The following is a 23969-nucleotide window of genomic DNA, read 5'->3' as shown; positions in this document are numbered from 1 at the left end:
AGACAGAAGCTGCATGCTTATAAGGCAACAACCCTGATCTCCTCTAGTCTCCTTCCATGTAACTGTTCACTAATAGTGTCAAAATAAACCTGTATCGTCGTATTTCTACACTGGCACCACCAGCACATATAAGGCCTGAGAATTATGAGCTCACTCAGATTGAAGTACATGATGTTTATGAGAACTGGTTCCCAGAATGAGCAACGCCCTCTGGAGAAGATGCACTTGCAGSCTCATCCCAGCCCACTGCAGGGTCTCAGTTAGGAGCAGGATTCCTCTTGGATCTCCCTGGTACCCATTCAGTAGACAGGCTCGGTGAGCTGAGCCAGGGGCTGCCTGCCTCCCCCCACCACAMAGGCAGCACAGGCCAATGGCTCCCCAAACTGCCTCAACTCAGCCAACAAAATCCAGACCTGTAAGATTTTGAAAGACAGCACAACTGAGTCAAATCTTCCAGATGTAAATCGCTTGTTCCCAAGAGCACTGGGTTGCATATTCTACATGCTTTCTGCACTAGTCATGGCCATGTGCGTTCACCTCCAAAACACATTGGAACTTTCCCTTCTTGGGTTCCCCCAGTACTAGGTGGGATGATGCGTGTATACATATACATGTGCATTTATATTGAAAACATAACTGCCTCAATACTTAGGTTTTTGATACAACAGTTTTGTCTTTGCTCAATAAAAACACGTGATATCAATAAAATTCATGGTTCTGTTCTACATAACCATATTATTTTTCATTAAACAAATAAATACAGGAATTAAGATTCCTYACAACTTCTATRTGAGAGAATAGAATTGGTCTTGGCTCACAATTGTTTACCCAGATATTGACTAAAGTCATGGACTCTAAAAGTATGAGGTCTGAGTTGCAACATCTTATAATTTTTATTTAAGTTTTTCATTTTCTTTTCTTGTAATGAAAGAGCAATATCATAAATGAAAATTCACAAGAACAAGCAATAGAGAAATCTTCTGGAATCAGGCTGGCATAAYCCTACTCCTAGCATTAAACCAGATAACAAAATTAACTATTCACATTGCCTTTCCAGAGCTAGATTGGTGAAGTTCCTGATACAACTGTGGCCTCCTCGGTAGCTGATCCCATGAGTCAGGTGATGGGCACAACCCAAGCACGAGCAATCCCTCTGGCCACAGAGCAGATCATCCTGTGCTTTCCATGCTCCATGGGGACAGCAGCTGGCCCAGGCAAGACSTCTTGGTTTCTGACAGACCCTTGTTGTCCAGCATGTAGTAAAACATGACTCACTTCAGGGACACACATTTGAGGGAAGTCACAGAAAAATTAACTGAGTGCTGCCAGTAAAAACATGGGTGTACTTACTCCAGCTTTGTAATGGTACAAAGCATGTCAGCGGGGTACATGCTTTCCAGTGCAATCATCCCTCAGCCCTCCCCAGAGAAAGGCAGCACAGTCAATGTTCCAACACTCATAATCACAGCATTGATCCAGCTTTCTCTATCAACTGACTTGACAATAACTTCATCATAGATTTCTTCCTTTCTCCATTCTTAATTATCAACATCACCTCCCCACATCATGACTGAGGGCACCACCAGCTTTACCATATGTAAACCAAACCAACAGCCTCACCTTCATGTAGGTGCTTGCATCCTGTACCTGCTTTCGCCTCTCTCCCCTGACCATCTTCCTCACCTTCAGCACCCTTCATCACCTCACACTTGTGTGAGTCTGCTCGTTCTGCGCTGCCCTGTTCATCAGAGTTGCCTAACAAGCACGTTCTGTGGCTGTAAGAGGGAGTTTGAAACACTTCATCAGAGAACTGGAATCTAAACCCCAGCTTCGAGTTTTGTTCCACTGCAGTAAGAGTGAGGGCAGGTCTGTTTGTGCCCATAGCCCCGSTCTGTGCAGGTGCCTCCTGCAGCCCCGACACCTCACTGAGCTGCAGGCGCTCCCAAAGGCTGCAGGGCCCTCATCGCTCCCATGCGCGGGGCCAGTGAGGTGGCAATTTAATAATCAGGCTAAAAATGTGAGCCAAAGCCCCCATGCTTCTTTCACCTACAGTGGAATTTCACTTTGGCCAGAAAGGGTCTCAAGAACTCTGCCACTCCCCTCACAGCCCCCACTGGGTGCACACAGGTGGTCGTGGCTGCCCTCCCTTAAATCTACACCAGAACAGCCACTCGCTCAGTCCCTGTGGAGCCCTGGCTGATCGCTGCCATGCAGCTCTCAGCTGTCCCCCAGTCACTGCCATGCAGCTCTCAGCTGTCCCCCATCACTGCCATGCAGCTCTCAGCTGTCCCTCGGTCACTGCCATGCAGCCCTCAGCTGTCCCTCGGTCACTGCCATGCAGCTCTCAGTTGTCCCCCCCTGATCACTGCCATGCAGCTCTCAGCTGTCCCCCCTGATCACTGCCATGCAGCTCTCAGCTGTCCCCTGATCACTGCCATGCAGCCCTCAGCTGTCCCTCGGTCACTGCCATGCAGCTCTCAGTTGTCCCCCCCTGATCACTGCCATGCAGCCCTCAGCTGTCCCCCGATCACTGCCATGCAGCTCTCAGCTGTCCCCCCTGATCACTGCCATGCAGCTCTCAGCTGTCCCCTGATCACTGCCATGCAGCCCTCAGCTCTCCCCCATCACTGCCATGCAGCCCTCAGCTGTCCCCCTGCACCAACAGCTATCCCCCCTCACTGAGATCCACTGCAAAACCCTTGTGGGACAGGGCCGAGCCCCACGCTGCCATCTTGACYCTGCCTGAGGGGCACAGGCCTCACGTGGACCCCAAGTGGGGCAACTGCTCCATCCTGCTGTTCCTGCATGAGCTGGACGGGGACAGACAGGAATTGGTTCTAGTTCATGATGCGGATTTTTATTTTGAACTCCTGGACTCTGTTTTTAGCAGCAGAGGAGCTCCCTAAAGGCAGGACTGGCRCTGTACCTGTTCTGCTGCTTGCAAGGTGAACACTCTGACCATTCCAAGTGCAGATTATGCCTTTCATATTTCACAGCCTTTCTTCCCAACGGAAAAGCCAGAGAGAGCTGCTCAGCTTACACACACACACACCTGATTTGTCTGAGAGGCTGTTAGCAGAGGGCAGAGCACAGGGACGGCCATACCCCAGAGTTGGCAGCACAAGTCCTGTCTATAATAACCCTGCACACTTGGCTGGTGCCCAGCACAGAGCTGGAGTTCCCAGTGACAGGCACTGCCCCAGCCCTYGTGCCCTTGGTGCGCTGGGGGCATGGCAGCCCTGGAAGTCTGCCAGATCCAGCTCCTTTCAGGCTGAACTGTGGCATGAGTCTTCAGCCTCCCATTTCCAGACACTTCTTAACTGCTTCCTTCATGTTATTTTATTTCAGTGATTTAAATTTTCTGTGACACGTTCTGGCACTCAGAAAATTTTGTGAAAACCTAAACATTCCTGCTGCAAATGCCGTGTGTATGGTCCTCTTAAATCTTCCTGTTTATTTTATTTTTCARTCTTAACAGCCAGTGTTACTAATCACCTTTAGGATCATGGACTTATAAAAATAATGTGCATGGCAAAGACTATATCCCAAGCTCTTATGACTCCATGATATATGCCAATTATATAAAGGACAGACTAAGAGTTTTTTAATATTTTACCGTATTTACAAAGCAAATCTGGGCTTTAAATGCTTAGAAAACTGGGAAAACCACAGCCACTTGCATGGATTGCACTCTGATTTTGCAGGCACACTAAAAAAAATTTACTGACAAAACAGACTGCTTGGCAAGCCACTTAATGCATTGTTAAATACCTTCAGCTTTCTCTGCTTAATACTCAAAATTTTGCTTTTTTAAAATAAATTTATTTATTTTTGTCACTACAGCAGTATGCTCTTAACTAGAGCCGGCAATTTACAAGCAGCAGTAAAAGAGGAAGAGAGTCTCCACCCAAATATTTTTTAACCAATTCCTCAAAATATATGTGCCAAAATTGGATGGAAAAAATCTGTTATTTAAACAAAAGTGCAAGAGTAACACTTTTGTGCTGCTTATCCTCCTCATCTATCCATAAATCTGCTCCTTCGCAACCTTTTCCTAGCCACAGTAACCCTGCAGCTCAGCTCAGCAGGCTGGGCAGGCAGCCTGGCTGCAGAGCCACCGGGGCACACATCACCTTCTGGGCAGGCTGCAGTGGGACCCGCACGCCTTCCAGAAATGACAGAGAAATCCGTAACTTGTGCCGTAACCTTCTTTGGGTAGGTGAAGGGATGTAATTTGATCTYGCTTATGCAAAGTGTAACTGCACGCAGGTTGGCAAGGCCAGGTCCAGGGCCTGAGATTTGGGAACACTGTACAAAAACACATTCTGCATCACACTTCCAACCTCATAAATATCTGCTTTACAATTACAAAGTGACAGCTGTGAAAATTTATCAAAATATTGTCTCTTTTTCCTTTTATATTGTCTTGGAAGGAATGCTGTGATGAATTTAATTCTGTTTAAACTTGAAGAGCTCTGGACTGTGTTTTTCCTGAAACTGGCATCTGGTGTTTTTTGACTGTCCAAAACCTTTGCTTCACTCACAATGCTTGAGAGRAAAAATATGCACAACGTTGATACCTACTCTGTAATATGGCAAAACTCTTACCTCTTAATGTCCACAAAGACTCATGCAAATGTATCAGAATTTGATRGCTAGTAATTGCATTTTAAAATTAATTCCACTTATGAGACACTGATCATGCTTTCACACAAGGTTTAAATAAAAATACAAATTTTACAGGAAAAGGGGAACAGCAGCCCTAGCAACTTTTAAGCTGAGAGTCCACTCTGTGGTGCTCATTTCCATAGGAAAATAAAATAGTCTTAATGCAGAAACTGAAATATGGTTGTTACGAAGCAATACATCTATTGCACCTCTGTGAATTGTGTCATAGGCAACATGTAAGCTTAGAACTGCTTGTAATTAATAGCCTTTTTTGTACTGAAGGAATCTTGGTTTTTAAAAGTGATCATTAAACATTTTACATTCCCTTYCTAAGGAACTCTCTTTTGTGAGTCAATAACCACAACCTTTGAATAACCCAGGGAAAAACACACTGAGGCCACTCCCCTCAAGTGYCCATAAAGAATATTCTGCACATGAAATACATGAAACATAGCAGTAAGCAGGGTAGTAAATACCCAAATTCTTGTCCTGTTGATACACAGCTGAACTATCTGCTCCTACACAAAAAGACCCTTCAGTGTACCTGCAGTCACAGGTACAACCCACAGGCACTCCACTGCTGCAGAGCCTGAGGCTTGASTGTGCTTAAGCCAGGCTTTGTGCAGAATTGGGCTGAGGCTGTGTCTTGATATGCAAYAACTAAAATGCTCTGGACCTTACATTAGAGTGAAAACCAGCAGCATTTAACTAATGTGTCTACTGGTTTCTGCAAGAAGCCATGATACTGAGTAGTCAACCAAAGCAAATGGATAAAATAACKCAGAAAGGAGAGAACAGAAGTAGACACACAAAATCAAATCCTACACTCAGTTCCCAYTGAAGTTTATGGGACATGAGGACAGGGCAGTAAGACAAAAAATCTATTGTTGTTGACTTTGTACAACTTAAAATAAATGACTCATGACATCAATTATTAATAAATTGATATATACTTTATTATGCACAAGAGACTAAGATGACATGACACTGTGGTTATCAAAACTGTACAACCAGGCATTTCCACAAGTCTCTGAAATACTGAATGTAATATGAAATACAAATGGGGTGTTCAGACTGGCCACAGGTATTAGCAAGTACATTTCTCCGATTCTTTGATTAAAAAAAAAAAATCTGGCATTTGCATCTTAATGAAATATACTTCTTTAYTCAAAGGTGGGAATATTGTGTTTGGAACTGGTGGTAACACGGCGGCGAAGATCTGATAACGCTGTGAACATCCCTATGAATGACAAACAACAGGRCAGAACAGTCACCTCACGTGAAGGGCTGCCAGCACAACCAACAGTAGAGTCTTCTTGTGAAGCATGAGGTAGATATACATAACAGAAGGAACATACAAGAGAGAAATGGTTAGGAAAAAGCAGGGGGAAGGTTACAATCATCAGCATCTACAGACATTTTGCAAAATCCACTTCCATGTGGAAAATGCTACAAAAATAGCCTAACATAGAAAGATCTGATCTCTTGAAATACAAATGTAGTAATGTCCAAAACCAAATGCTGTAAAAGGTTAGAGTTAGTGATTAGACAACACATGACAGAACAAGTGTCTACTTTGGAGTTTAAGTACGTTACTAATAGCTTTTACAGGCAGAAGGTGTCCATTTTAAGCCCAATCCTCCCATTCTTATATAAGWAGTTCCTTCACAGTTGGTTCCATCATGCTGAAATGAACCACTGACTGCATCCACCCAAACCCCTGCTTTAACACTCCCCTAGGACAGGAAGAGTCTCACTGGCCTTCCAGACCCACAGGGCTTTGCCATGAGAGTCCAGTGTGGTGAGACCATGTGGGACAGAGGTGGGAATCAGTGGCTCAGCTTTCAGGAGCTGCCACACCACACACAGAAACTGGCAGGAGAGACAAATGGCTGTGACAAACCCAGCGCCTCAGGGTGTACCAGTGCTCTGAACTGAGGGCAGCTTAACAGCTGCTGCACACTACTGTACACTGCTGGGATAAAGCCATTCACTGGGAATGCTTGGRTTTGCTTCTCTCTTGCTTTATTGAAGCAGAAAGGGCTGTTCCATCTGCTAAATAATCATGTGCCATTTTGGTAAACTCCAACAGAAAATTAACTCAGGTRTATTGAAATTTCTGAATTAAATAGCTCAGTATACCAAGTTCAGTTAATTAAAACTGTATTTCACATACAAGCCAACAAAYCAAATCTATGACCTTTATATATTTTTGGTTTATCTAATGGTAAATATAAATCTGTAAATTATTTAAAAATTAGAGTAAAATTTTGATAAAAAGATTGATAATGCAGCATGTTTMTCTCAAAAATATACAATTATCTATTTTACACATAATTTTTCAACCTGTCCATCCCAACAACCAAATGTAATACTTCCTAYGAGAAACTACTTAATAAAATATCTGAGGGAGGAAAGGGTTAAAATGGGGAAAAGAATTTACAAAATATGTAAATTTCACAGTAATTGAAATTAAACATTTCATATAGAGTAACTTACATTTATCTAAAACATTTAAATATATCTTTATACAGAAATTTAATGTAGTAAAATATAGCTATGATTGAACTTAAAGACTCTAGTCTTCTTTGAAGACATCTTTAAAGACTTTACACATAGAATATGCTTTAACAATACATTCTGCTGAAGGTTAGRCAAAGCGCTTTCTTTTCAACCACACAGGTCGCACATTCATCCTCCYGACACCTCAGAGCAGAGCCAATCCTGCAGACCCTTATGCATAGGGATAACTACACTTACATGACACCCCGCCCATGTCACCAGGACAATTCACTGGCCTGGTAACATCAAACACTTCTGCACGTGTAACTGTGCACCACTGCCTGCACAGCACTGAGACCAGCCCCGGTGTAGAGCCAAGTACGAGCTTCCAATAGCGAGGACAAGGCGTGTAGTTACTTGTTTGCTGAAGTGTCTGCAGGATTAGTAACAGATTTGATTTAAAGTGAGTAACACTCTGCCTGATCCTGAGCACTCAAATCTATTGCATATGCTGCACTTTGACCATCCTGGCATCAGCAAGGCACAAGTGTAGAATCAGCAAGAAATCTGCAGCTCAGACTTCAGAGCAAACTATCCCTTGAGTGTAATGAAGTCCCTTCCTCTCTTGCAGAACACAGGTAACCTTCACTACAACTAATGAAAGTTATTAATCTYAATTTTAGAGGAAAACAATGCTCTTTCTTCCTCAAAGAAGGATCAGTAGAACACATTACAAAGTGGCAACTGACAGTCAATTACATATTAAAAGTGTCTTTTTTTGCTTTTCATTTTGCATCAATTTGAAGGTCAAGATAAGGCAATGACACTAAAAAAYAGAGTGACAATTAGTACCTTTCTGTCATTTCCATACTCCGATACTATTTTGGGACTATTCAATTGCAACGTTCATGCAACAGTTTGACACAAACAACAGGCACTACTGTACATTCCTTATGCCTTCAAACCCATCTCTTATTTCAAAGTGAATCTAGGCTAGCTAAAAGATTAGAACCAAGTCAACGCTTTATCTCCTCTACCTACTATAAAGTGAAGAGACAGTTTTAAATTTTATATATATATATTTCTATATTTATGCAATATATGTTCATGTAYGGAGGAAATGCTGTGCTAATTTCCAATTGGTAAAGTGGTAAGTTAGGCTCTGTAAGTATATATCTATTTGAATAAAGACATTGCCATTAAAGGTACACACTCATCTATATTAGTGCACAAGACCATTCTTTGTCTTAATGTTTGTGTGTGCCTGTATTTGGTATAGCAGATCAAAACATCTCTTATAAAAGAGCTTTGGCCCATAAAACAAGAGAGGGAATGTTAGAGTGTGCTCTTTTCCAATTCACAAATCAATGAGTGTTACAACAAGAATACCTGGAACAAACSTGAAGCTGCAAACACAACAGAAAAGCAAATGAGATGCTGTAGCTGTAAGCTGAACAAAACAAAGATTACTCAAAAGTGGCTAAACATAGCTGAATAATAAAATGTTATTTACCAGAGAGATCTGACCTTGATTCTTTCTTGTTCAGACAAACAGAAATCCTTTGACCTAAGATCRTCTTTGTTCTGCTTATCTTATGTAGTGATAGGACAATGAGTAATGGCTTTAAACTGAAATAGGGCAGGTTTAGACTAGACATTAGAGGAAAACTCTTTACTGTGAGGGTGGTGAGGCACTGAACAGGTTGTCCAGAGAAGTTGTGGATGTCCCATCCCTAGAAGTGTTCAAAGCCACATTGGATGGGGCTTGAGCAACCTGGTCCAGTGGAAGGTGTCCTGCCCATGGCAGGCGGGTGGAACTAGATGATCTTTAAGATCCCTTCCAACCCAAACCATTCTACAATTCTCTGATTGAATTCCCTTAATGAATACCTTGTGTCAATGAGAACATTCAGGGAAAGGAAAGTATCATATAGACAAAGCAGCATTTTTCCAAACTGGCACCGATTTCACATTGAGGGCCCACAGACCTTTAGAACAGGTTGCAGTACTGTAAAATTAGTAGCTTTGTCACATGTAGCATAACATGCCACCAAGATCCAACAGGCTGTGTTCACTCATGCAATGTGTGCTCATATACACACTCACACACACAGTGGCTTCCCCCCCAAAAAAAAAATCAGTCTCTTTTTTTTTTTTTTCCCCATAGCAAAATCCCTCCTCATTTTTTTCAGAAGCAACCAAACCAATCCTTGTAACGATCAAAAGCTGCTGTCTGATGTGCACACACAGTCCTGTTCTGCTCCTCAGCTGTGTCCCTCGGGTTAGGTGGCACTGCTGCTGGAGCAGGGGGTGCTCTGTGTGCTGCCAATGCTGTGCGCAGCGCTGCTGTTCTCGGAGGCTGGCGGTGATGTAGGGACCTGCTGTCTTCCTGCTGTTTCCCCTGAGGACAGGCAAAAGAAAAAGTGGGGTCAGGAAAAGGGAAATTGAAAATGTGGTCATAGAAAACAATAATCCATTCCTTCCCAATCTTCCTCCTCTGGTGGTCTGTATTTCTATGCAATTAATATATTGGGTGACAGATCTTAGCCAGAAGATCATTTAAATGTTACCAGACTTTGGCACCTTCCTCTGCTGTGCACGTGGGGAAAATAACACCGCTGTTTCCCTGAGCATTTTACAAGGCAGCCCACRGAAACTGCCAAGATCAACACTGTCTATCTTCTGTTGTCAGCTGTCACTCAAAATGGGTCCTATTACACAACTCAGACACTTTATAGCTTTGCTATTTCCAGGAAAAATGCCAGGAAATGTAGGCTTTAGTTTTAATGCCAGTTTAAAGAGCAGCATATTTACTAAAAGTGTAGCTCAAGAGAGTGTTCTTCAATCAGCTGGATACCACATATCCTGAGCCACAGCCAGTTTTCTTTGTGTAGACAAACAACAGGCTATCCTGAAAGCTTGACTTGATTTACTCCTAACACAACATGCAGGAAGTTTTCCTATAGCTATCACAGTTGTGCAGCACTTACAACCTGTAGTGAGAACGTCTCACCATTTCTTGTTAACTGTTTACCGACAATAAATTAAAAACCCTTCATTATTTAGATTGCCAAATGAAGCACTAGGAGTTTCTCCACACCCCTTCTGCACCTGTGGCTGGGATTCCATGAGAAAAATCCAGCTTTCAACTAAGATGAAAGTAAAAATGGTGCTATTTAATGCCAAAAAGATCATCATGAGGCCCCATAGGAAACCAAAACTGTGGCATTTTTAAAGTTACAGTGCTCAAGTCCAAACAAACTACAACCTTAGCAATATTACAAAATAGTCTCTTCAAAACAGATGGCAAGACTTAAGTTTATATAATGTGCACTGTAGCTGCCCCCTCCCTTGAGCTCATCTCCAGGATGTGAACCTGTGATCTCAGTGCAGTAACAGTCACACTGCTGCTGCCTGAGCTGCAGACCTGCTGTGGCAGCCAGCACCAGCACGGCTGCTGTCCCAGAGAAGGAGCAAGACAGAAATGTTTTGCAGGATCATGGGCAGAGCAATTAGGAAAACCCAAAGGCTAGTACATGTCCTGCCTCATGAGTCTATAGTAATGCAACTCTCCTGCTCCACATTATCCTGTYATCCAAAACCTGATGCCATGGGTCAGGTCTGCACACTCCAATTTTTCTTCCATGTTGAGGATTTGGTAGAAATCCCACTTCCCAGTGATTGCTTCAGTGACAGGCTGAAGGCTGGAGGCACAGCCTGCATCCAGAGGGTTACAGTGCAGGGACGAGCCAGCTTCCTCCCACAGGAGCTGCTCTGGCACATCCCCATGCCCTGTGTGCTGCTGCCCAGCTGCCAGAGCCKGAGCTTCTCGGAATGCGGCTGCAGAGGAAATGTGCCTTTAACGCTTTGTGTCTCAGGCCACAAAATAYCTTTCTTCAGGCTGCTCTATTCAGAGGTCATCTACAAACAAGGGAGGTCAGWGGATTTCTCACAGCAGAGGTTGCAAGTGCTCTGTGTAATGGAGACCAGCAGCTTAGCTGCTAGCTTGAGCCACAACCACAGCTGAAATGCATTTAAGGCCCCACAAAGCAGAGTTCTTGTCTTACACCCCACCGGTTTAGGGAGGAAAGAGGTGACGGCACGGGACAGAAAAAAAAACCAAACTAAACTACTAAACCACACTGCCCAGGAGGCCAAATAAACTTTTAAAATGAGGGTGAGGATCCTGTTTTTAAGTTCAGTCCAGCATTTACTCTTGTGAGCAAATTTTGAGTCTGTTTTTCCCAGTGTAAGAAATAACTAAGTAGCTCACTCACGAGCTGTGGATTTCTGCTCATAGGCAGCAGATCAGAATCTAYCCCCAGTCGTCTTCAAATAAATCAAGTTTCAGCTTTAACTTGCTTTGGAAATGGCTTTGCAACCCCTCAAATCAAAGTATGTACCAAATCAAAGTATGTGTCATCATGCTGCAAAGGCTTTCATAAGCCTTGTTTGGATGTTTCTTCCCCTCCTGACTTGCTCCCTTCTCCTCCCGTTGTTTGTGTATATGTCTTTCTTCCTCTTGTACTACAGGATGTATTTATAAAGGCAGTGATAAGCAAACTCCCTTTCATTAAAACTAAACAACAAACATTAGAAAGCAGCGAGGGGAGGCTGCAGACCCCCAGCCCCGTCGCAGAAGCTGCTCAGGCAGTGGAGGAACAGCAGCCACTGGGCTCCCCCGGCGGGGCCCCCGGCCCCCGCCCCTCCCTGCAGCTCCACTGTCACCCATTTTACAAACCGCATGCTTACACACAGCTTTGGTCAGCCTCAGCACATCAATACAATCTGTATGCATTTAAACATCAATTCATTTATAAGCCAAACGCGTTTTTATTTTAAGGCAAAGCGAAAGTGCAGTGCCGCAGTCCCCAGCAAGCCCAATGGCTCGCTCTCCCCTCCCCGCTCCTCTGGAAAGTGTCCTAGGACGCACCCTCCCTTCTGTTTGGGTTGGAAGACCCCTTCCTTCCACTGGAATGGCCTCTGCAGCACTTCATTTCTAGAGCACCATCAGCAGCCCTGATATACCACAATCACTTCTTGAACAATAACAAATTTTCACYGTTCTCAAGAAAAAAGAATATCCAAATCACAGTGATGTTATGAACACAACCCAGCAACTACATCTGGGTTAGCTGATTTTTTTCTGTATTTTATTTCCTCAACACCTAAATAAACCATAGCAAAGCTTTTTTAAAAAAGAGTATTCAAGGAAAGGATGTAAAGAAATGTAAACTATCACTGAGGAGGCATTCTCCATCTGCCTTTTTTATGTAAACAGCTTAGTGTATCTTATGTTACCAAACCAGAACTGCTCAGAATGGACATGTCTCATCTATTGACAGTAAACAAGCTTTTACCCATCTGAACGCGACAACATGCACTTTATTATTCACACTTAGGAAAGCTGCCAGTTGTACTCCCTGTCCAGGAAGTCTGAATGTTTGCTTTTCTATCCCCATTTGCCAAATATAATTGGTTGCTATGTCAGTTTACTTTAAATCAGATCCCATAAAAAAAAGGGAGAAGTGGGGGAGGAGGGACGCTTTTAACTTCTCGGATTTTGGAACACTTTATCCTCTTAACTTGCAACACCGCCTGGAGAAGGAAAGCGCGCTTCCTAAGAGAACGCAGGGACGGATGTTTTCTTTAACACACTTTACAAGCTTTAATGGTCTCATTAACTAATCAGGCTTGTGCTGGTCCCTCCTGAACATACTCAGTGATCCCTACTAAGACAGATAGTACATTTTTATATAAATATTTATATGGTTACATTATGAAGAGTTTTTGCATTCATGCACATTGCAAAACTTTTGCTTCTGTACGAGACCCCCAGATAAATAAGGTAATTGTGGCAAATAGCTGCTATTTTCCTTTGTTCTCGGATCTTTTCCAGGCAGGACCAACACCTTTCACATCCCTTAACTGACTACAGAAAGGATCAAAGCACCAAGCTTTGTTTTGCAGAAAGGTCAACTGACATTCCTTCTCTGTTGTTCTAATACTAGCTTTCCCTCTCTCTTCTCTTACTCCCCATGTATCATAGGGCATCTCTACTCCATGTTGAATTGTTTCAGAAAATCTAGAGTATTCTAAAGCACAGCTTTGATGCTTTGGCAGAAACTTTTAATGACTGAAATCAGCAAAAGCCCTAAGTGACAACACRACAATCCTTGCTCAATATCTGGAGATAAAATTCTACCTGTCTTCTAGCTCCTTTCTGCTTTCATTTACTTGAGGTTTTAATATTAGTGGCCTATCAAGACAAACAAAAGAGCTCATTCATGTAACACTTTCTCTGTTAGCAGCAGAGACACACTGATAAAAGTAAATTTCCTACTCCTGGCAAAAGGGTGGCCTTTTGCTGCATTGCATTTAGCACTGCAGCAACAAAAATAACTTACTTCACACATCCCAAGTTACCATTCTCTACCAGCAGTAGCTTTTATCTGCACTCTGAGTATCAGCAAAACACAATTTTAGAATGAACTCATATTTTCCAGCCTTTGGTCTAAATCATGCGTTAGAAACCCAGTACTACTTACATCAAAAGATGAGATTTCAGAACACAATTCAGCAATGCATAAATCCTCTAATGCCAAAAGACAGCAACTCTGTAGATGAAATTTACATTATCTTTTTTTTTTCCTCTCCTCATGTTAATAAAAGTCTACAGCAAGCTCTAAAATGTTTCCACTGCAGCTGGATTATTTTGTCTGCCACAGCGGTTGTCCTCTAAGAGACTGTCCCTTCCACAGCCTTTGCTGCACTYYGCTGCAAGCTATGCTTTGTAGATAMAAGATGCACAGAAAAAATAYGTGCACAGGAAAATAGGTTCACTTTCACAATCCTTTGAAAATCTGAACCAGAAAACTTCCTAATAGTTTCTATCATTTCTGTGATTCTCTAATCTGATGAGTTAGTGTCCCCTTTCTTTCCTATATTCGGTTATTACTTGTTGTCTGGCCTTCTCCACTTATTTTCATCTCTCAAAAACAAAGTCAGAGCAGCTGCCCTCTCCACTACTTGTATGTGGTCCCTATGACTGATGTACTTTGCTAATATAAATCTTTTAATGGGATTGGTCCAAGTTCTCCTGTTGCTGAAGGATTTTTCATGTTGGCTTCCCAGCGTTCCTTGAGTACTGACACACAACATATGTCTATAGATGGTTCTGTAGGTGGGTACAGCTTGAAMTTCCACAATGCAGGACCAAAGCTATCAATTTAATAAAGGTTACTGATTTGGGAATTACTTTCTAAACTTCCCATTTACTCACTGAAATAGCACTTACTTTCTTCCACAATGTTTCAGTATTTATATAAGACAGAATTACACAATTTATACATATTATTATCAACACCTTTAAATTTTCCATTTTCCATTTTGTTTCAATTCCAAACAAGTTTCATACACAGCTGATGCACTGAGAAGTATTAAACTGCTTATACAAAATTATTGCACTGCCAACTGGAAAAAACACCATAGTTTTTATTTCCAAATTAACATAAGCTCCTAGGTCATAATATTTAYAGAAGCTCTAACCCAACAGGGCCAGATTCTCACTTCCAAATAGCTTCCATGAAGTATTAGATGCTGAAAAAAATAACCCTGCAGTGGGGTACTGACAAATTTCAGTGCTCCAGAACTGCGCAGGTTTGGAGTAATAGACCTCACAATTTTCCCACCTCCCAGAGATCCTGGAAGGGTCTTGTAAAGTCAAAAGTGGAATTAACTGGGAGCCCAGCATACTCTAAAGGCTCCTGAGATACCCCATAACCCACAAGTAGCCAAGGTCACACACTAGAAATCAAGGATCCATCAGTGTCCAGTCTTTGTCTGCAGCATGCAACAGAAAGCTCCCAAAATGCTGCCTTCTTTCAATACAGTATTCCAATTTTGCCAATTTAGTTTAGCTCAGGAAAARATTCTATGGAGATATGGGAAAATTATCTATGCATAAGGGCTCCACCAATGCAGACACATTCCTTAATTATACCTTACAATTAAGTAAGATTAMACATGACTTCTAGCAATTGAATACAGTAGTTGAAGAATGGAAGATAAATAATTGTGGCAAAAAAATTCTATGTAATCAAGGCCCAAAAAAAATTTTCAAGTCTAGTTATATTCAGAATATGTCAATTTAGATAAAGCTTTCTCTTAACCATTTGGCCCACTTCTTGTACACATCAGCCTAATGTAACATCTGGAAAAAAAAATTTCAAAAGTAGTATGGGAACCAAAAGAGATCTATTAACTGAAATATTAACTAAATTTGAAATACAGAGTTGTTACTAAGGATAATACACCAGCCAGGAATAGTCAGTTTTACTCATGTCCCAGGTGAGTTTTCAAGACTTGCTTTTAAAATTATTTTAGCAAATTTTAAATCTCAACACGTAACATCTCCCTTTAGGGAAGGGCGGGTAGCGCTCAGCTGATGCGCAATAGAGCTCATGGGAGGAGCTGCTGGAAAACTCTTGAGAAAGAAGAGAGAGCAAGAAAAGAAAAAAGCCCAGGATAAGCAGTGCTGGCTCCCTTCCCCTTCCCTCCCAGCAAGCAATGGTTCAGAGGCCTGGTACCTGTGCGTGAGTAGATGAACCAGAGCGCTCCTGTCAGCAGGGCTCCGATCACAAATGCTGCAAAGGCGATGCCCACCACGGTCAGCGTGTCCAGCCCGTACAGCACRGCTACACAGGGAAACACACACAACACAAGCACTTTGATTTTCAGTGGCACATACCATTTTACAAAAATTCACCCTTACTCTCCCATGGAAGAGCTTTTTAACATTTCATAGTTAACTAAGCACCATTTTGAGGAACAGGCTGGCAGATTTGCATCAAGGAAATAAAAGTGATCCTTTCTGAGTGGCTTCAATCCAACCAACTGTTCCASATCACAAAGTAAAACCCCAGCCCAGCACACCCAAATCAGGAGAATATTGCAAAAATTAAACATTTCAGTTGGCTGTTAATAACTTGCTTCAATTAAATATTCATCTAKCTTGAAAGGGTGTTTTTAAAAGGCTGAGATTTTTGGCAAAAAATGCTTTTCATTTAAATGGCTTAACATTCAAGCAAACTTTCCCCTACATCTCCTCAAGTTCAGTCTGAAATCTAGGTGGAGAACGGAACTGCTGTTAAGAGGGAAGAGATGCCAGCAAAAAGTCAGCGAAAACATAAATAGAAACAATTGTTTTTCACATTTGGCAACCCTTTCAATAACTGAAATTAATTCCAGAACACAAAAATAGAAGCACACACACACTCACATAAATCAGTTTCTAGAGGAGAGGCCCTTTTCTAGGACCATTTCAAGGATAACAGCATCTGGTTCCTGGATGTACTGCCCCCCGAGTGGGCAATAACAGAAACATTTTTCGCCTTTGTGTTTTTCTTTTTGCTAATTAGAAATACTTGAAATATTTTTTTTTTTTTTTAAAATCACTTGGGGGAACTTCTTATTAAAAAAAAAAACCTGATTTCTAGTTTTAGTATTTTAAATGTCTCTCAGTGCAGAAAATTCCTTAGGCCAGTGAGTAACATTTTACTGACTAGGCTGGCCAGGAAATGAGCTGACTGGATATTAGTGGTATCCTTAAGCGGAATTTTCAGTTCTCAGAACACAACCAATACCCTCTCTTTACACATCCTGCATCCAGCAGATGTCCCTAAGGACATCCCCCATACTCTTTTGACAAAAGTCTTCTCCAGCAGCTTCTGCTGGCAARGGCCTTCAGGACCCATGTCTGGGTGCCTTGGCCTAGTTTGCATACCTAACACCTGACAGATAATGTCTTAGAAGGTYTGTCTTTCATTTTGGCTACTTCAAGTGATTTCAAATGCAAACACAAAAGACTCTCCTAAATGCAACTGATTTTTTTCCACCAGGCATCTGTGTCCTCTCCTCTTAACAGGAAACACAGTRGGGAGAAGAAAGTTGTATGTAGAAGTGGCAGAAGCATTGTTTCTCACTGCCTTTGCTATTTTGAACAAATTTAGTCTTGAAGACACAGGGACAGGAGCAGAGAAAAAACCTTCTTTGCACTTCCTCTTTAAATTTCCCTTTTCTCCATTTGTTCATCATTTTGGCTCCACATCATCAGCACCTTCCTGTTTATTATTTTCTTTTAGTGCTGCTTCTCTCCTTTTCTGGGTCATGAATGGACCCTGATCAATTCACTACACCAAGACAACATTAACAGCAAAGAAATGAATCCATACCAAGGCAGTGAAGGGGACACAGGTAGGGCACAGAAGCTCTGAGAGATGGCACTGCTGTGCTAAYGCTGCTGCTGGGAAGCAGTGGCCTCAGCAGAGAAGGGGCAGATAACACACACACATCAGCACATGAACTTGCTAAGGCTSACACTCTCCATGGTGTTTCCCCAAATCTGATTTCCACATACACAAAGGGTCACAATCCTTCTCTGAACACTGATGGGAACCTCTCAATCAGCAATGCAGGTTCTGTTCTGTCTTTGAATTGAATATGCATATACTCAGAAACTTGAAGAGAATTTTCTTAATTTATCTAATACTTTCTAGACAAGTGTTTAAAGCTTAAAAGAGATTGTTTTAAGAGTTACTTACGTGGCTGTCTCACGTTTGGCTTTGGAAGGGAAGGATCTGCTTTAAAACAAAGAAAATATACAAACATTGATCAGATACAGTTCCACATGCAGCCTACAAACTCTGCAGGTTCTGATCTGACAGAAAGACACAAATTGTAATTTTTAAAAAACATGAATTTCAGGAAAAGCAGCCCAAATTCAGTAATCTCAYTCATCTCAGAAAAATTCTATTAATATATTTATTATTCCTCAAAGGACTTTACCAAGCGTATAGGTCATGCATTATATACTTGGTGGCAAATACACTGCAACCCTTCCCAAATCAGATGCCATCAGGTGTGAGCCACAGTAACTCTGGTTCCCCCTATGCGGAGCTCTTGAAGATCCCAGATTTTGAAGGCTGTTTTAAGAGATTACATTCATCTGACTACTCACTAATCAGAAATAGAAGATACCCATTTTCCTGAGTCCTAATTGGGAATCTGTCTTAGAACTTGGGTGGATTTTTTTTTTTGTTTTGGTTTCATTGTTTTTGTTGGTGGGTGGTGGTTTCTTTTGTTTAGGTTTCTTTTAAAGTTATTTTTGTTTGTTTGATTTTTTGTTTTGTTTTTTGTTCAATTTTTTATTATATATCAGAAATAAAAGATCATAGGTATTGTTTCAAAGATCAAAGCTATTATTCTAGGCAAGAATATCAAATATCATCATCCTAGCGATGAAGATATCACCCTATAACAGAAAGAGACAAGTAAACAAATGTTTAAAAAATGAAGAATTTTCCCCTTTTTTCTTAACTGGCCTCTCTGATCTTTCTCCAAGAATGCCACCTCAAGCAGAAGATCTAGAGATTCTGGCTTCAGACCCAGGGACCTGTTTGGTTAGCTGCAGTTTGATTCTGGACTGCCCAGCAACTCAGGGAGTTTATATTCTGGCACATCCRAGTGTGCTCAGAGCAACAGATGTGAAAAGATTTGATGAGACTGTTTCAATTTTTGCTTTTGTATCTTTAACAACCGGAAAAAATAGCTTAAGTAATTTCTATGCAAACATAACAGCTCAAAAATACGGAAAAGAAATACATTCATTTATAGTGTCCTTAAATAAGACTATGCTCCTAATTTCTAAAACCCAGATGGCAGCACCAAACTTCCAGCAATATCCTTTAGACCATTAGGCTCTGAGACATATGTGCCCACGAAATCCAAAAAAAAAAAGCATTTTATTCTTAAACGGTATTAGTGTGTCTTGTTCTAACACATGAGTATCTCTTGCAGATCACTTTTGGCAGATGGTAGGAAGCAGATGAGAGCAAAGAGAGTGTGGGGGGTTGTGCATGCACAAATAATCTGCCAAATWATCAAGTGCACATAACAGCAACAGTGTAACTGAATGTAAAATCTGCAAGAAGGGCTGGATTGAAACTGAGGAGCACTGGAAAGTACAAACATGGGTAAGGACAGTATCAGTGTCCAAACACTCCACTAGCATATCCCAAGTCCCAAGAAAATGCCTTCTGAGCTGAGGGGAATTTTTCATATTATTTCTATCAGTGGCCTTGCTACAGAGTATACGAAATCAGCTAATGATGAGTGGTGTAGCTCATTATGAAGTCTCTTCAATCATCTAATTCTTACATGTATTTTATTGTGATTTGCTCAGAGCAATTCAGAAGCAGTGAGAATTCTTGAGGTTTATGAAAAACATCTAATTTAAAAGCAAGTGCTGCCAGTCTTTAAAATTATCATTATTTTTTATATCTTTGTAGGATAGAGGCACCTGTTAATTTCCATGATTTGCCTCCTTTTGCTGTAGAAATAATAACCTGAAGTTTCCACACTTAGCAAAAATCTGAACAGCAACATTGCTAGTATTTAAACTGAAAAACATGTATTTCCTAGCATATAAATGGTCATYCAAGTGCCTTTCATGGAAGCGGGGGAGAGCACGGGGAAATGCAAGAATGCAAAGGGATGTGGCATGGAGTTAGGTTTGAAACACTTCCATTGGGATCTACTCCAAATTCTCATTTAGATATTGTATTGTGATTTCTAATACAGTCAATGACAGTTATAAACTTGTCGAAGAAAAAAAAGAACCTTGGCCATGACCATTTAATTCTGACTTTTAAAATGTCAAGCACATGACTCTCATGTGTGGCTTAGTGAGCAGATCCAGGGGCAGTACCTCACATAGTGTAGTYTGTAGAACTGAAAGCTGATTGTGTTCACATCAAAGAGAATAAAGAACATTACCTCTGAGAGGTAAACTCTCCTGTTCAGTAATGGGATAGAATTTTCCCAAATATTCGGTTCTTGTATTGGCCAACAATGGCAGTTGGCTTTAAGAACGGGGTTTTGATTCACTGCAGAACAACTGCATACCAACAAAGCTACGTTGTTAATGTGCCTCTTTGTGTTATGTCTGAAAGCTGGGATATGCYGGGGAGATTTCCACTAAGCATCCCACAATTAGACTAAATCACCCACAATGCAACAAAATACTCTATCACACTGTTGTCCTGTAACTAATCTTTATAAATTTAGCTTGTCTTTGCACACTGAGACCTTGTGCCTCTGACAAAGACAACATTCTGAGTGGAGCCCAAGATGGAAGCTGCGCACAATGCTCCACACATCATAAGGACAAGAGAGCTGAGAGCACAAGCCTGTTCATTGAAAGCTGAATTTCAGTTGCAGGATTTACTCATTCCCAACAGAAAACCTTCTGAAATAATATAAGAGCTGAGGAAAATTGAAGTCCAGAATGAGGCCCAAAGCACAGTTTTAATTGTGACAGATCAAATACTTGACTTTAATTCATAGTGGATTTGATCTGTATTAACAAATTGGTTAAAAACTCCTCCAAACTAATATGAACTGGYTTTCAGAGTTAGACAGAAATGGTTGTTTTCCATGTCCCCTAGCAATGATGTATGGTACTTAAAAGACTAAAAAGCATGCACTGTGAAACAGAGGTTAAAGGACTCCTGATCCCCATTTTTTTTATGCTCTCTGAAAAGCATTCCAAAGCTCAAATGGCCTTTGGACACTATTGGACGATTCTGACATGTACATGAAGCCACTGAAGCTTCTTACGAAACTACAATACTAATACAAAAAGAAAAGATAAATGCACATATTTTCTTTTTGTATTGCAACAAAACATGACTGATGCTGTTGTCAGAGTGACCTACTAAGAAAAACTTTCAAATTAAATGAAACTGTGAAAATAGTTCTTACTTCCCATTATTCACAGGACATATTGYTAAACTAGAATAAGGTCTCATCATGCGTTTGGCATTATCTCATAATGCACTTCAACTCCTTCAGTCAGCTACTAACCACACTCCTTTTTCAATAAAAATTACATAATCAAACAAGTCCCAGCAAAGTGGACTCCCTTTTGTGCATCTCATCTTTTGCTCTTAGTAGATTAACAATTGAATGAGTCTCCAGTGGCCACCTCTTTGCTTTACAAACTTATCAGGCTTTTGCATCTGCAATACTTTGCAATTCCATTGTTGTTATTCTTAAATTTATATTTACAAGCACAATAAATAAAGGATACAGTGGGGAGCAGAACCCTGCCTTTGATCCCTGGACATCAAGAAATTGCTCCAAGTGCTACTGCTACATTCTTATTTCCAAAACCCATATTATTTTGGACTGCTTTGAGTATTCCTTTCTCAATGCTTGGCAAAAGCACATATCCAGAGCACAATAGAGGCTGTCAAAATGGCAATGATTTGCCATGATGACTGCTGCCAGGGCAATGTCTAAACAAGTAACATCTTCGAGGCACAGTATCACCACAAGATTATACAATGTCACATACTTGTACTCCCTCATTTCAAGTGGCTGCATGTTAGACAATATTACATATATGGCATTATTAAGATCAAGCTCATTTTTATACCTTCTTGTTTTCCTTCATGCGATATTACAACAAGGGGCTTGGTGAAGGTTTTCTTGTTGTGCATCATGGCCAAGATCATATCCACATTGAGAGAGGTGCAAGCTTCATCAGGAGGGATGCACTGGAGTGCAAAGAACAGAGTGTGAGGTCAGTCACCCATCTCCCAGGAACAGCTGTGCCAGTTCCACATTTGCCCCATAACCAGTTTTACCCCACATGATTTACCCAAAACATGAGAACTTCCAAAAGACCTTCTCTTACGTGGCAATCAGATTACAATATTATCTAATATGGTGCACATCTTTGGAAATTAAAGCTAACATTGTTTGTGCCTTGGATATGGACAGAAAAGATAAGCTTGAACCACTTGTACAATAAAAAAGCAATTTCTATTTGTAGCCACTTAATGAAATTWAAACAGAAACTGTAAATTATGTAGTCAAAATGCAGAGTATAGTAACTCTTATCTACTAAAATCCTGAGCCTAGAGATACCATGTTCATTACATCAATTCCATAGGAAACCATTTATTACCTTCAGAGTTCAGATGAAAAAAAAACACATTGTTTTAATCTAAATCAGAAATTTTGATAAATCTAATAAATTACTGACCTTTGGCAGTCCTTGAGTATCTTTGTCTTTATTTGTACACAAAGTCAACTCGCAGTGAAGAAAGAGCTGTGAGATGTTGAACACTGGTTTGAACACAAAGCTAAACCTTTTTCTGTCCTTCTGTGCATGCAGTATTGGAAAATTCACTTTCTCAATACTGTAGAATTTAACAGATTCATCTTTAGGACAAATGTTTTCTATAATGGTATAGTCAGACATCCTATCTGGATTTGAAAACGGGGAAACAAAGCACGTTTGAATGGCAAAGCCCAAGGATCTGTCAGCTTTAGTCACAGACACCTGCATTAAAGAAAGAGACAATAAGATCTCAGAAATGACATTTTTAGTTCACATTTCATTAATGTTTGCAACGATTTTTTAAGCAGTTTTCCAGTGCCACTTCCAATCTGAAATATTTTGAAGGCTAAATGTTAAGGGTAAACTGTCAAATAGAGAGACAGAAAATCTGTGGTTTCAAAAGCAGCAGCTGTTTAATAGCATAACCATGCATAAATACAGCAATTCCTTATCTTTCTGAAAGCACATGAAAAACCCCACCCAGATAAGACACACAGTTAATGACTGCGACTGCCACCTGAGATGGCACTGCTTCCCTCAGACACACAGGCTATAATGGAGCTGTATGGAAATCAACCACCAATTCTATGGTTTTGTATCTGTTCAAAATTATAATAAAAACAGAAAAAAAAATAAAATAAAAGCAACAGACACAACAGAGAATCCACCCCCAGCCAAGACAGGAATGCAAAGGCAGAGAGGAGGTCATGCTCTGACRTGTGGGTGGCATTCCTGGACTGGAGGGGATGAGGGAAAAGCCATAATGTTTTGTGAAAGGATCCTTTTAGCTTATTATAAGTTTGAAATTAATATTCTTTTATGAAAAATAATTAAGGCTGAAAACTTCCAATGCTCTGATGTTGCTCAGCTGGATTGGAATGCAGACAAGAAATGCTACGGAATAATTAGAAGAAAAAAAATAAATGGAATTTGTAACAAATGAGGCATGTTGATCTTAATAAACAACAGAAGCATTTTGTCTAACCATTAACACTGTCCAATGAAACAGTCCTTTTTACTGCATGAGGAATTTTCTTAGAAGAAACGTGCTTTATATGCATACTTAATCCAAATGTGATGMCTGTATCTTTAAGGAAGAGCCTGCCACACTGTGTGGTTTATGCAGTAATTTCTGGATGCTTGGAGTTTTGTAGTGAATAAAAGCATTTCTCTTTTTTCCCTCTCCCTTATGTGAGTAGCAATCAAATTAGAGATGAAGGGATGTGCTGAAGCATCTAAACAAGAAAGACTATCTTCTAAAAAGAACARAAATAAAGATGGATGAACGAAAGTCAGCCACAGACACTGACAGGAAACAAGCTGATGGTGTAAACTAATTAAAAAAGAGATTATGGGAAGTAGGACAGGCATGCTACAGTTAATTAAATAAAAGGATGAATTATATCTCAATGAAAGAAAAGAACCACAGGAAGAAGGTGGAAGACCAAAATATGGTAAGAAAATGACGACAGAGAAGAAAGGAAAAAAACCCCAAAATTGTAACAACTCAAGCATAAAAAAACCTCCTCACCAAAGAAGCACAAGGGAGATAGAGAATTTTTACCCAAAATGTATTTATCAAAACCCAAAAATTTTTTTCTTAAAAACAAAT

The 23969-nt window shown here is 40.7% G+C and overlaps 1 protein-coding gene across 1 annotated transcript in view; it reads right to left on the bottom strand.

Annotated features, from left to right (window-relative positions):
* Positions 1 to 5605: 5605 nt before the first annotated feature.
* Positions 5606 to 23969, bottom strand: part of TGFBR3 (transforming growth factor beta receptor 3) — a 106793-nt gene continuing 88429 nt past the window's right edge. Inside the window, exons 13-17 of the mRNA XM_057374106.1 lie at positions 22280 to 22579; positions 21668 to 21788; positions 17772 to 17807; positions 15759 to 15866; positions 5606 to 9571 (exon numbers count right to left, since the gene is read on the bottom strand). Coding sequence (XP_057230089.1) covers positions 9453 to 9571; positions 15759 to 15866; positions 17772 to 17807; positions 21668 to 21788; positions 22280 to 22579 — 684 coding nt within the window. The 3' untranslated portion in view covers positions 5606 to 9452. The remainder of the gene's footprint in view (positions 9572 to 15758; positions 15867 to 17771; positions 17808 to 21667; positions 21789 to 22279; positions 22580 to 23969) is intronic.

This window comes from Malurus melanocephalus, unplaced genomic scaffold (genome assembly GCF_030028575.1).
Source record: "Malurus melanocephalus ecotype Western Australia unplaced genomic scaffold, MMel_1.1 scaffold_8, whole genome shotgun sequence".
Taxonomy (NCBI): Eukaryota; Metazoa; Chordata; class Aves; order Passeriformes; family Maluridae; genus Malurus; species Malurus melanocephalus.
The sequence above is the reverse complement of the archived record's forward strand: the minus strand, read 5'-3'. Positions and strand labels throughout refer to the sequence as shown.